Source organism: Dendropsophus ebraccatus, chromosome 5 (genome assembly GCF_027789765.1).
Source record: "Dendropsophus ebraccatus isolate aDenEbr1 chromosome 5, aDenEbr1.pat, whole genome shotgun sequence".
Classification (NCBI taxonomy): domain Eukaryota; kingdom Metazoa; phylum Chordata; class Amphibia; order Anura; family Hylidae; genus Dendropsophus; species Dendropsophus ebraccatus.
Window position 1 is genome coordinate 108,061,514 of NC_091458.1, and position 14,186 is coordinate 108,075,699.

Genomic DNA, 14,186 nt, shown 5'->3' on the forward strand with positions numbered 1-14,186 from the left:
AGGTCTATGAAGCAAATATACTGTACCATTCCAGTGTCGGGATTCCCACTTCCAGTCTGATGAAAAGAAGACATCAGAGCTTCTGCATTTGTCGGCAACTTCTCCTTTTCATTTCCACCTTCCACATCTTGATTAACCATTATGTTAATGTTCCCGAAACCTTCTTTGCCAAACACCTGATCACAAGGACATACAATATATATATATTAGTAATGACTACTACTTTTTCTATAATAAAGGCGAGGTACAGTTGTCTCTAACTCTAGTCCCTATACTTTGAGTATTTTTTTATTATATATATAGATGCAATATACGTAAAATTGTTAGTCATTTTGTAAATACAGTATATTACTATTATTAGTATTGTACTGTTTGTGAAAAAGCATTAGTCAACAGCTGCCTTGACAAACCTGCTGTCCGTTACTGGAAACTGTCAGCAAGCTTGTACTGCTAGATCGGATTACTGTACAGTAACTGGAGTAAAGATGGCATTTTCCATAATAGAAATGACCACAGCAAACTGCAGAAATTAAATCAGCTAAGGATATAGGGAGATTTCAGCTCTGTGGTTATAGACTAACACACAACTGTAACTCAGGGTCAGGGCAAAATAACATAAATAAAAGAAAGTTGTAGAACATTATACAACCTCTTTTAAACTTGTGGATAAATGACACCTCAGAGGCACAATTTAGTCTTTAAAGAAGTTACAAATGACAAAATCGATAGTAGCCAGTAAAGCCAGTGTAAATAAGACTTTCATATGGTTTATTCTTTCCAATAATACAATGAATAAGCATTGCATATGTGATGTATCATAAAGATCTATTCATTCAGTAAATACGGTACCAGGTCTCGGTTTCTTGGGCACACTGTGCTGGTGTTAACTTGTTGAAGCCTTTGGAGTAAACCATTAACCAGACTCTCCCGGTCTTTCAGCTCAATAAACTGGAAAGCCATCTGTTGCCTTATACTGATAATGATGGGGTTTGGTAGAAGGCTGGTGTCCTCCATCTTTTCCACACTTACTACCTTCAAGCATGAAAAAAAAGTGGAAAAATTGAAAATTTCAACAAATCCAACGCTCCTGAAGTATACATAAAACATCTATAGTTATCAGACAGCTAAAAAAATTGTCAAAAGGATAAGAAAACAAAAAAAGAGGGGGGGGGGAAAAGTGATAATCCTTAAAAAAAACACAGCTCAAGAATTCCTACCCACTTTCTTTTACTTCTATATTACTTTGTAATTCTTAAACAGAATATAGGGAAAAGAAAATATCAGCCACAGGTAAGAAGAGTAATTTAAATACATATGACAAGCTATAGTGACAGGCTTTGTAGTATCTCCAAATTTTTCATCTTATAGCCTTCATCAATGCTATCAGCGCATGGGACCGGGAGCCTGGGACTTGCTACACACTATGATAAACAGAAACATGGTGATTTGGTTGTGTGTCTTAAAGGAGGTGTATATATATATATATTTACCGGCCACTTTATTAGGTACACCATGCTAGTAACAGGTTGCACCCCCTTTTGCCTTCAGAACTGCCTCAATTCTTCGTGGCATAGATACAACAAGGTGCTGGAAGCATTCCTCAGAGATTTTGGCGCATTATCCTGCTGAAAGTAGCCATCAGATGTTGGGTACATTGTGGTCATAAAGGGATGGACATGGTCAGCAACAATACTCAGGTAGGCTGTGGCGTTGCAACGATGCTCAATTGGTACCAAGGGGCCCAAAGAGTGCCAAGAAAATATTCCCCACACCATGACACCACCACCACCAGCCTGAACCGTTGATACAAGGCAGGATGGATCCATGCTTTCATGTTGTTGACGCCAAATTCTGACCATACCATCCGAATGTCGCAGCAGAAATCGAGACTCATCAGACCAGGCAACGTTTTTCCAATCTTCTACTGTCCAATTTCGATGAGCTCGTGCAAATTGTAGCCTCAGTTGCCTGTTCTTAGCTGAAAGGAGTGGCACCCGGTGTGGTCTTCTGCTGCTGTAGCCCATCTGCCTCAAAGTTCGACATACTGTGCGTTCAGAGATGCTCTTCTGCCTACCTTGGTTGTAACGGTTGGCTATTTGAGTCACTGTTGCCTTTCTATCAGCTCGAACCAGTCTGCCTATTCTCCTCTGACCTCTGGCATCAACAAGGCATTTCCGCCCACAGAACTGCCGCTCACTGGATGTTTTTTCTTTTTCGGACCATTCTCTGTAAACCCTAGAGATGGTTGTGCGTGAAAATCCCAGTAGATCAGCAGTTTCTGAAATACTCAGACCAGCCCTTCTGGCACCAACAACCATGCCACGTTCAAAGGCACTCAAATCACCTTTCTTCCCCATACTGATGCTCGGTTTGAACTGCAGGAGATTGTCTTGACCATGTCTACATGCCTAAATGCACTGAGTTGCCGCCATGTAATTGGCTGATTAGAAATTAAGTGGTAACGTGCAGTTGGACAGGTGTACCTAATAAAGTGGCCGGTGAGTGTGTGTATATATATATATATATATATATATATATATATACATTCAATGGTAAAATAGATGAATTGTCTATAGCAGCAAATCTGATACAATTTTTTAAGATCTGTTGAAAAATCAGAGCAGCAATTCCTTTGTACTAGATGTGATAAATCTCTCATAATGGCTGTATGACCACTGAATTAAACCAGGAAATGTTTTTCATTATAACTCTCCCCAGCAGCCCCAGGTTTCAGACCTGCAACTTTGAGCAGTGATAAAGTATTAAAAGGAAACTGCATATATCAATGCTGCCAGTTTCCAGATGCCTATCACAGAAGCATCGCATATATAAATGCTGTGCGATCCGGCAGGTCTGTGACACTGTCTGCACCCGCCTCTTCTTCCTGTCAATCATTCCGGAGAAGGCAAAACGGCAGGAGAGTGGGGTAGGAACTGACAGTGTCACAAACCCGCCTCTGTGACATTGTCAGAGCCCAGAATAAAGAAAATGTTTACCAAAGACCCCAGATCACACAGGATCTCTAAAGGTATGTACAAGATGCTTGTGTGATATGCATCTGGAAAGTGGCAGCCAGGAGATATTCATATCCATGCTGTCAGTTACCCTTTAAAATGGATCGTATCCACTTTAAAGAATGTGTATAGAGATGTGTAAATTTACGGTAAGAACAAAGCGCTTCAACTTCTTAGCTGGCTGGCTTTGAAGTCTGTGTCGCTTCTCCCTGAGTCCCGGGAAGAGCTCGATCCAGTCCTGGAAAACCTTTCCCAGTTTCCTAGGACTGGATTTAGCTTTTCCTGGCAAACTTGCTCATCTATTTATGTAGTTCAAAGTTAGAGAAAAAGCCATCAAAATCCTACCTCTTTAAGTGGTAAAATAACATTGCATAGACCATCTTCCTTACTGGCAAAGCAGAGATAGCTGTCAGAAGTATATATTCTGCCTGGTGTATGACATCGGCTGAAGGGTGTCCATAATGAACAATCCACCACATCATACAACCTCTCAATTCTTGGAAGCTTAAACATGGCTCGAAAAAACTCCTTTTGTGCTCTTGCTTCTAGATCCCTTTAAAAAGAAAACACCAGATGCTTCTTCACTTCCTATGTATTTATTTCTCTTAATATGAACTTAAATACATTGTCATTGTGCCCATATTACTTTAAGGGATCAACACTACAAAACTTATTTACAAATCGACACATATAAAATAGGTTAGCCAATATTTTTCTACACAAAAAAGAGAGTGAATTAGATGACTTTCCTGGTTACTGTCACAAATAATGTAATCATGTTTTATATAGTGCAAACTATGACCTGTGGGTTTCACAGCAAATGTTTCTATATTAGCTTTCCAAGATCCAGTTGCAAATCTTCACAACCACACTGAAAATACCATGTTAATATATAGTGAAATATTTATTTATTGGTAAGGGATTTGACTTGAATCAGCATAAAATGTATCAGAGAAACTGGTGATGTGTAAATAAACAAGGCCTAATGGCCTTCGCCAGTAAACTAATCCGCCAGTAAACTGATCTGGACATGGCTCCCTTACCAGCAGACTCCATGATGCTGGTGTGGACAGAGCCAGTATAGATGGATGGAAATGGAAATATAATGCAGAACAATAACTATGGATCCACATAGAAAATAAATACTGTACATATACAGTGAGTCCAAGAAGTATTTGATCCCTTGCTGATTTTCTTTGTTTGCCCACTAATAAAGACATGATCATTCTATACTTTTAATGGTAGATGTATTCTTACATGGAGAGACAGAATATTAAAAAGAAAATCCAGAAAATAAATCTAAGGAATATATATTAATTGATTTGTATTTCATGGAGTGAAATAAGTATTTGATCCCTTAGTATTCATTAGCAGTTCTGGCTTTTACAGACCAGTTAGACACTGCCAATCAACTTGTTACCTGACCTGAAGCTGCCTGTTCTCACTAATCACTTGTGTGAAAAACAACTGTCCACAGAATCAGACAGATCACACAGATTTCAAGTCTCCAACATGGGTAAAACCAAAGAGCTGTCACAGGACCTCAGAGTCAGAATTGTTGACCTTCACAAAGCTGGAATGGGCTACAAAAAGATTAGTAAGGTGTTGGATGTGAAAGTAACAACTTTTGGTGCAATTATCAGAAAGTTTAAAGGAGTATAACATGACAATCAACAGACCTCGGCCCGGTGCTCCAAAGAAGATTTCGCCTCATGGGGTGGCAATGATGCTGAGAACAGTCAGAAATCGTCCTGCAACCACTCGGCAGGAGTTAGCAAATGACCTGAAGGCAGCTGGGACCACAGTTTGCAAGGAAACAATTGGCAACACTTTGCGCAACAATGGATTCACATCCTGCAGTGCCCGAAAGGTACCCCTGCTGAAGAGAGCACATGTGGAGGCGCGCCTCAAATATGCCAATGATCATTTGAAAGATTAACCAAGTTATTGGGAGAAGGTTTTGTGGTCAGATGAGACCAAAATTGAACTTTTTGGCCTCAACTCCACCCGCCATGTGTGGAGGAAGAAAAATGCTGCCTATGACCCCAAGAACACTATGCCCACCATCAAGCATGGAGGTGGAAGCATAATGTTTTGGGGGTGTTTCTCTGCCAAGGGTACAGGGCTACTTCACCGCATCACTGGGAAGATGGATGGAGCCATGTACCGCACAATCCTGAGGGACAACCTCCTCCCCTCTGCCAGGGTTCTGAAAATGGGCCGTGGTTGGGTCTTCCAACATGATAACGTCCCTAAACATACAGCAAAGGCAACAAAGGATTGGCTCAAGAAAAATCACATTAAGGTCATGGAGTGGCCCAGCCAGTCGCGAGACCTCAATCCGATCGAAAATCTATGGAGGGAGCTGAAGGTCAGAGTTGCCAAGCAACAGCCCACCAACCTTCATGATTTAGAGAGAATCTGCAAAGAAGAGTGGGCCAAAATTCCCCCTGGTGTGTGTGCTAAACTTGTGGTTAACTACAACAAACGTCTCACCGCTGTGCTTGCAAACAAAGGCTTTGCCACTAAGTATTGAGTGTGTTTGGCAAGAGGGATCAAATACTTATTTTCCTCATTGAAATACAAATTAATTAAAATATATTCTTTAAAATTATATTCTGGATTTTTTTCTTGATATTCTGTCTCTCCATGTTAGAATATATCTACCATTAAAAGTGCTGAAGGATAGTGTCTTTATTAGTGGGCAAACAAAGAAAATCAGCAAGGGATCAAATACTTCTTGGACTCACTGTAAGTGTAAACTACAGACACTACTTCCTCCTGCGAAGCACATGGGGCAATATAAAAACCTAGCTCTAACCTAAAAGTCAAGGGAAAATATAGTTCTCTTAGAGGAAACGCCTATGAAAGCAGAAGTTCAGCAAAAACAGTACTGTGCTTTTCTTGAGCGAAGAATTTTCTACAAATAGTGAAAGGTGTTGTTTCACGTCTTTGAAGTGACACTGTCCCCCCCTTTTTGCATTATGACTTCTCTACACAGGTGTAAAGAAGTAATCCATCATGGTGCTTATTCCAGTTAAAAGTGATCTTTTATCATCTGTAGATTGTGCCACCTGGGTGGGTCTTTTCAACCGAAGCACAACTTAGCCCTGCCCACTATAGTAACATAGTAACATAGTAAACAAGGCCCAGTAAACCCTGCCTCTCTGACATCATATCCGTCTAGGCACAGCCCCCCTTGATGGCAATTAGAACGGGCTGGCCTAAAGGTTTAGGCCCCATCCTCTCTAGGTCGGCCCATACCAATGGCCGCTGAGGGGGCAGGGCCTATACGCCGATGAAGTCACAGAGGCCTATGGTGGCAATGTGGGCAGGGCTCAATGGCGCAAAGCCTCGTCCAGGTAGCGCAATCTGCAAATAATAAAAGATCACTTTTTACCGGAACAAGCACCATGACATATGATTTAAAATAAGGTATGAGAACTGCAAAATGTACCTTTTACACCTGTGTAAAGAAGTCATAAAGCAAAAAGGGGGTGACAGTGTCACTTTAAGTCTAGTAGGAAGCAGTCTTAATTGGGTTAGAAAAACATTCTTGCTTTCTTCCAGAAACAGCAGCACTCTTTTAAATTAGTTGGGTGTGGGTTTGCAGCTTAGTTCCACTTATGTGAACAGACCAGAGTTGTAATACTAAACACAGCCTGAGGACAGGGGTGGTGCTGCTTTTGGAAGAAAGTGGCTGCGCTTTTCTATTCCTGGATAACCCCTTTAAAAGATCCAAACAGCTCACCAGCATTCACTATTCCAAACTCAGCGGAATTCTGCCGCCTTTCCGCGCGCACGGCCGCGCGCTTTCCGCTGTCTCCATAGACACCATTCTATGGGTCGGCTGATTCCGCATTCCGCCGAAAGAATAGACGAGTCAATTCTTTCGGCGGAATGCGGAATCTACCCGTGCATAGAATGGTGTCTATGGCATGGGCGGAGAGGCACGCGGCCGTAAGCGCATACAGGCGACGTAATTCCACTGAATTCCTCAGTGTGAACCCACCCTCAGTCTGTATCTGCCAATAGAAGACTGATCTGCAATCAGATATAGCTGAACTTCCTAGCCTGTGTAGGCGCTGTGGTCTAGAGGTAAATCACCTGTCTATAGACCAGCACCATTTTGTTTTCCTTGGTTCAATTCCCCTGACGGAAATGAAATATAGTGATTTATTATTTTTTTCTCGCATTATTGTATTATTTATAAATTTGAGCCTTTAAATATTAAATCTGCTGGACCAATACACACCAGGTTCACTCCCACTAAATCTCATACACTTTTCAAAATTGGTGACTGTGAAGAAAAGTCACTCAACTGTTTTCATCTAATACATTTCCCTAATAATTTCAGTCAAATGTATTAAGATTTGTATTTGATTGCCTTTATTTATATATTCAGTGACACCAAAGAAACATGCACATTAATATGGATGGAACATGTTAATGTGCACATCATATTACTGACAAGCAAACATTAGTGCAATGCTCTGCGTCAAATTTCATTATGTCATTTCAGTCCATTTGCAAAACTTAATACAGTTGTATCATGCAACATCAGTCTCGGATTAAAGGAAGAAGAAAAAAAAAAACACAAATGATGGAAAGTCAATAAGCATCAGGATGCCTATTAGCCATAATTATTATGTACTCATAAGCAGAGCCTGAACAATATTTTAATGCCTAATAAAGATTTATACATTAAATATTTATGTGTGTACAGATTTGGACTGCCAGGAAGCACAATACACTGAAAGTCAGTGCGACAGACTGAAAAGAAAAAAGAAAAACATAACTTTCCAAGGGGAATTGACGAGAATTGATCAGTCCACATTCCTGCTTATAATACTGCACTGCTTCTTTGTATAGAGCTATTAGAGGCTATTCAGCAACTGTTGTGTGTGCTGTACTAATATTTGCAGTATGAGGCCGCTATTTGTAACACTGTAGGCCTAGGTAAACAGAAAAAAGGCCATGTAATTAAAACTTCTAATAAATGCTACACTAAGGGAGAGTGCTCAGCTTATAAATACAAACAATGAACTCATAGCTAAGAATCTCCTGTATTCCTTGTTAGCTGCTATTAGTCAGACGTTACAGTATTTCTTTATGCCACCTAGACCCCATTCACATTACTATCTCTGCACATGTCCATTATGTATACTGTGACATGTTCCTGGTGGGCCTGTTGCCTTTGAGACATAACCTTTGTTCCATCCATTTCCCACACATATACTGTTTCTTTGTGGGGCTCAAAAGTGAAAAGTGTGCTCTTCTGTGCTTTTTTTTCCTTAGTTCCCCTCAGAAACTGGAACAAACCATGCTTGGTCTACTAAAGTTAATGGACCTGCCAAAATCCCTTAGGCTGACAGTGCATCACATACAATTCCATATGTTTCTGCCTATAATCAAGGTGAGGGATATATTTTAAAAGGAGGAAATAACCTACCTCTTAGTGATTTGGGTTGGTTGCTGCAAATTTTGGTCTAGTTCAAACGCTTCATTGTCCAGCAGCCTCCTAACTGTAACATCTGCAAGCTGCTCCATTATTCTAAACACCTCATTGATATCAAGGAACATGGAGAACTCTCGCTCCTTCCCACGTGTATAGACCATGATAATATCGGCCATAAGAACATTTGATGCCCTTTCCAGCTTCTGAACCTCCACCCAGGGGATCACAAGTTTTACTAAAAAAGAAATATTACAAAAATGATTATAGGATCAATAACACATAAAAAGCTATTGTTTCACTAAAGAAATTGTAAACAACTGATCAGATGAGATGGTTGGGGCCAATAATACTGACTACTTAATGATTACACAAGCAGGCTTTCTTTGTTGATACCAATGATGTTTTAGACATATTGGCACCTACTAAATAAACTCTATAAAATAATATTTCACACATAATATTCCGGTTTCCTAACAAACCACTACATGGTATACAAAGCACTCATAATAGCTCTTAGAATATGTACCAATTGGAATTCAACTTTTATTTTATTTTTTATATTTATTACAGTATAATTTCAGGAACATCCCAGGAAATTGGGTGTGTAAACCAGGTATATAATATAATGACCTCTGGTTTGCACAGAGATGCTGGGAAGCACACAAGATCACAAATCCAAGGAGAGGTTGGTACCACTGTACTAACTTCACTATTACAGAATTGTAACCCTAGGGAAATACATTATATACAACTTATACTTGTTGTGATTGTAAAAAACTAATAACCTGTAACCCCATCTATAACATCTAACCTTATTAATGGCTGAATGGATCATATTATCTTTGGCATTAGTGGAATCAAATTATTATCATCCAAGATATATCTACACTGTATTCCAGTCTCATTCTCTTCTCCACTCTCATATTGAGTATAGGGCTGAACTCTCACCTAGTAATTTCTTGACCTCCAAAATGGTGGATGACTGGAAGTCCTAATATGGTCGTGTCTAAATGGTCACGTGGGTAATGTATGGATCATAGTGAGATATAGCTACGTGTCCAGCTTGACCAATCCACTTGGAGCTTTGCCAGTATACCATTTTTGGGATATAAGTTGTACTGGGTGTAACCATATTTGGGCATAAGTGTATATATTTTCCCGGTCAGGAGAGTATATAGACTTAGAAGGTTAGTTGGTTGGGGGGTCTTTTTGTATACCATCTTTCAAGAGAAGCCTCCACGCACATCTGGGGTTTGTTAGCCCCCACCTCAGGAATTCACCCAAGGAAGTTCTTTGTTCTCAAGCCAAATCTTCAGTCACCATTGGAGAGACGAGATCCCCATCATTTTTGGGACTCTGAGACTTGAACCACAGAGACATTCTAAGACATTTGTAAGACTATTGCCTTATTTCTCTTATGATTGATATCCTGCTTATATGATATTTGTACCTCCTTTGGTGAAGAATTAAACCCACCATATTTTTACCTACAAGTTTTCTTTTGCCGTCCTGGATCATTCAAATTTCCCTCCAAAGCACACTTTTCCTTCTTTTTTAAACCTCATCCTTATTACAGAGTGGCGAGCCAACCAGATTCTTTATTTATTTTTGGATCCTCACCTAGTTCAGGGGGGACAGACTTGTGCGTTGTTTGTACAAGGTTGCGGACAAATAAATAAACAAAGAAAAGGACCTGAAGCACGAGGTTTAAAGTCTGGGATTTAAAGGCTATTAAAGGAGTCACAACGGAAGCGTCCTTCAGCATCCAGGCAGTGACGGAGATAGCATCCCAGGAGGAGAACATCTAAAAGCTACCAGAGTGTGAGTATTTTCATTCCTTCTTTATATCATATATAGAGGATGGATTTCATTGATAGCTATGCCAGTAAAAGCAATGTACAGTTTAGCTTTGATAATTGTCAGACAAATGCACAGTTATGGGAGAGATTGTATCAGCAATGTTTGGAGAGTAATAAATTGATTGACAAGAAATTGTTGTGTATAGATAAAGAGAAAAGAAAACTTAGAAATGTTTTAAATCTGGTAAAGATTTTCAATGATATACTAATAGAGGACGGTCAAAGAAGAAATGTCTGTGTGGTTCAGCAGGCAGAGACAAAGTCAGAGAAGGATTATTCAGATTGTGAGAACTGTTTCATTTTGGCGCAGCAGCTTGAATTGTATGAACAGGAAATTGATGTAAAGACACAGTTGTTATCAGACATATCCAGAGGTAACAGGATTGATCATAGAAGTAGAAATGTGTGTACATTAACTAAGAAAAGTAAAACTACTGCAGATGGGTCTTTTGTGCCAAATCCGAATGTTTCCGGAAATGTAATAGATAGCGAGGACGAAGAGATTATTAGTACAGATGTAATAAAACGAAGAAAATTGCATGAGAGAGCTGCTAAGTTGAATTTGAAAATTCATGATCAGTTGATGAAAATAGCAAAGGATATTCCGGCTTTTAATGACAGGATGGATGCATTCTTTAACATTGATCTTTTTGAGTCGAATTGTGATAAGTTTAATCTGACTGAGGAACAAAAGAATAAAGTATTCAAGGTTTGGTTACCCTCCCATATGTCAAAAAGATTAGAGACATCTCCGAGGAGCGATGGCTATCATAGTTCGGATTCGGATCGGTTGAGGCAATTACTTCTGTTTATGACAGGAGAGCCTCTCCCTTCTTTGTCTATATTGGAATCATTAAAAGTTAGCCCACAGGAGGACCCGTTCTCATTTCTGATGAAATTTGAGAAAGCGTACCGCATGGTAATGAAGGTGGAGGAGGGGGAGGAGCCTCCGGAAATGATTGCTGCATTTGTGAAAAAGTTTGGTTATTTGGATTCTTTGTCTTTGCATATTGCGTCAGAAAAGCCATCCTTGCATGAGGCGGCTACTTTTATTGATCGCATAAGGAGATCAATTAAAGTGAATCAGGTGAAGGCTAAGGTTGCAACGGTACAGAATAAAAGTGATCAACAGTTAGAGCAAACCCAGGGCAGCCTACCCAAGCCACAGATACATCAGGCTGCTGGACAGGGGGAATTTATGACCCAGAAAAGAGGTAGAATTCAGGCCACATGTTTTTTTTGTAAGAGGCCTGGTCACATAAAAAATCAGTGCCGTGCTTTTCTCCGTAGACAACTTTCTAGGTCCCATGAAAATGGTTTAGTCCCAACAGCCCTGACTATTACAAATTCTGTGTCTGGAGAAAGTACTTCTACATCTCCGTATGCAGACCTAACAAGACAGATACAGGAAATGAAAAAGAATGGTTCTGCTATCCCGGACAGCAGGGGGGCAGGGAGACCTGAGGAGGGTGTGCCATCCTCCCATTGACTAAAGAATGTTTTAACCCATTGTTCACTGGAACTTGTAGCCCCTTTCTCAGTGGATAATTGTGGAAGGCCGTTTGTGAGGGGGATTCTTGATGGTAATGACGTCACATTCCTTTTGGATACAGGAGCTCAGCTCAGTGTAACTAATCAGCAGCACATGTTGTTAAGCCCTAATGCTCCAGTTTGTACAATTGTTGGTTTCAGTGGGAAGGGGACCACTGACGCAACTTTGGTGAAAGGTGTTTTGTTTGAGATTCCTGGTTATTTGAGCATAGAGATTGATGTTTGGTATTGTCCTAGTTCTCAGAATATTCTTGGTACTGATTTGATGAAAGCCAAAGGCTGGATCATTGATCTAGCAAATCAAGTGATCTGGAAAGGCAATAAAAATTGTAAAGCAGTGGTGGTTGATCCAAGTGATTATGCTTCAGTTGCAGGGATTAATTTGGTTGAGCAAATTTCTCCAAATCATGTTTGGCCAGAGGTAGACAATGAGGATCTGGAACTTGTTGAGATTGTGCAGAAATATCCTTCTCTATGGGCTCAGTATAGGAATGAGGTTGGAACATTGAAAGGATTTGAAGTCAGAGTGGATGGATTAGACCCTCCCCCACAGAAGCAGTACAAGTTGCCGCCAGAAACCATAGAGCCTTTGTCTAAGATAATTAAGGAATTTCTTCAACAAGGAGTTGTTTGCAAAGCCAATTCAATAACAAACAATCCAATTTGGGCAGTGATGAAAAGTGACAAATCGGTCAGGATGCTTTTGGATTTGAGGTTGTTTAATAAGTATACGCCAAATGTAGCGCCTATTGTGGCAAGCACACCTGATATAATGGCGCGGTTGAACGCAAGGGCGAAATATTTTACCGTGTTAGATGTAAGTAACGGCTTTTATTCATTAATTATACAAAAAGAATCGAGATATAAATTCAGTTTTTCGTTCGGCGATGAACAGTACGTTTTTTGCAGGCTTCCGCAAGGGGCTCACCTATCCCCAAGTGTATTTCATCAGGCGTTGGCAAAAGTGTTGTCAAAATTTTCTAGGCCAGATTGTATTTTGCAATATGTGGATGACATTTTGTTGGCAACGGAGGACAGGGAGACTCATCTGATTTTGTTGGATGAATTGTTCAGAGTGTTGCATGAATCTGGGCTGAAATTGAACCCAAAGAAAGTACAACTGTTGAAACATGAGGTTAGATACTTGGGAGTTTGGATTAGTCCTGGTCAGAGACGCCCTCTACAGGAAAGAGTGGAGACTATTGCATTGTTGCCTGTCCCTACAACATACAAAAGTTTGAGACAGTTTTTGGGTCTTGTGAATTTTTCCAGAGAGTTCATTGAAGGATTTGCAGAGAAGGCCAAGCCTCTGTATGATGTATTGAAAGATACTGATGATGACAAATCCTTTGTTTGGGGTAATGAACAGCAGATGGCTTTTGAGCAATTGAAACTTGATTTGCAGAGAGCTCCAGCTCTGGCTACAATGTATCCCTCAAAGGCTTTTGGAATACAGGTTCATACGTCTGAGACGGCTGTCTCAGCTGTCCTGTTACAACAGCAGGGTAATGAATGGAGGATCATTGGTTATTTTTCTAAACTTCTTTCTCCGGTGGAGAAGGGATTTGAAACTTGTGCCAGGCATCTAGTGGGCGTGCATTTTGCAGTTAAGGCTACAGAACACATTGTGGGATTTGACAAATTAATTTTGCAAACTCCTCACTCTACTTTGAAACTTCTTCTTGAAAAGAGTGTGCCAGGTGTTTCCCATCAGAGATTTGCACATTGGTTGTTATCTTTGTCCCCAAAACAGATTGAAGTAGACCACAATGCAAAGTACGTTCTTCCTCAACTAATGCAGTATGAGGGGGAGTGTCATGAGTGCATTGATACGTTTCAGGGGGAGTATCCAATTCTCTTCAGAAGAGAAGCAGGAGAAGATGATAACCCAGTTTTTGTTGACGGATCACGTTTCTGTTTAAGAGGCACATATCATACTGGATGTGGCATCTGGTTTCCAAACCAAAGTCGAGAATTAATGTACAGATTACCAGGAGGTTTCTCAGCTCAGAGAGCAGAACTTGAAGCTGTAAAAACAGTTTTGGAGCTCAATGAGAGAGAGAACGGTGGTCCCTTGGTAATTTACAGTGACAGTGCTTATGTTGTTCGATCATTGACTGATTACCTATCTGTGTGGAAAAGAAGAGGATTTGTGGATTCTTCTAACAAGGTGTTAGTCCACAAAGACACATTGCAAACTATCTTTGAGCTTGCTTCCAAAAATCCTAACAAATATGCCATTGTCAAAGTTCCAGGACACAGGAAAGGAACTAGTGATTTAGCTGTGGGCAATGAGAAGGCGGA

The 14,186-nt window shown here is 40.3% G+C and overlaps 1 protein-coding gene across 2 annotated transcripts in view; it reads right to left on the reverse strand.

Annotated features, from left to right (window-relative positions):
• Positions 1-14,186, reverse strand: part of TBC1D8 (TBC1 domain family member 8) — a 72,318-nt gene that overhangs the window by 17,811 nt on the left and 40,321 nt on the right. For both annotated transcript variants that reach the window (XM_069970970.1, XM_069970969.1), the window contains 4 exons: positions 8,467-8,707; positions 3,360-3,567; positions 850-1,032; positions 27-176 (listed from right to left, as the gene is read on the reverse strand). In XM_069970970.1, coding sequence (XP_069827071.1) covers positions 27-176; positions 850-1,032; positions 3,360-3,567; positions 8,467-8,707 — 782 coding nt within the window. The remainder of the gene's footprint in view (positions 1-26; positions 177-849; positions 1,033-3,359; positions 3,568-8,466; positions 8,708-14,186) is intronic.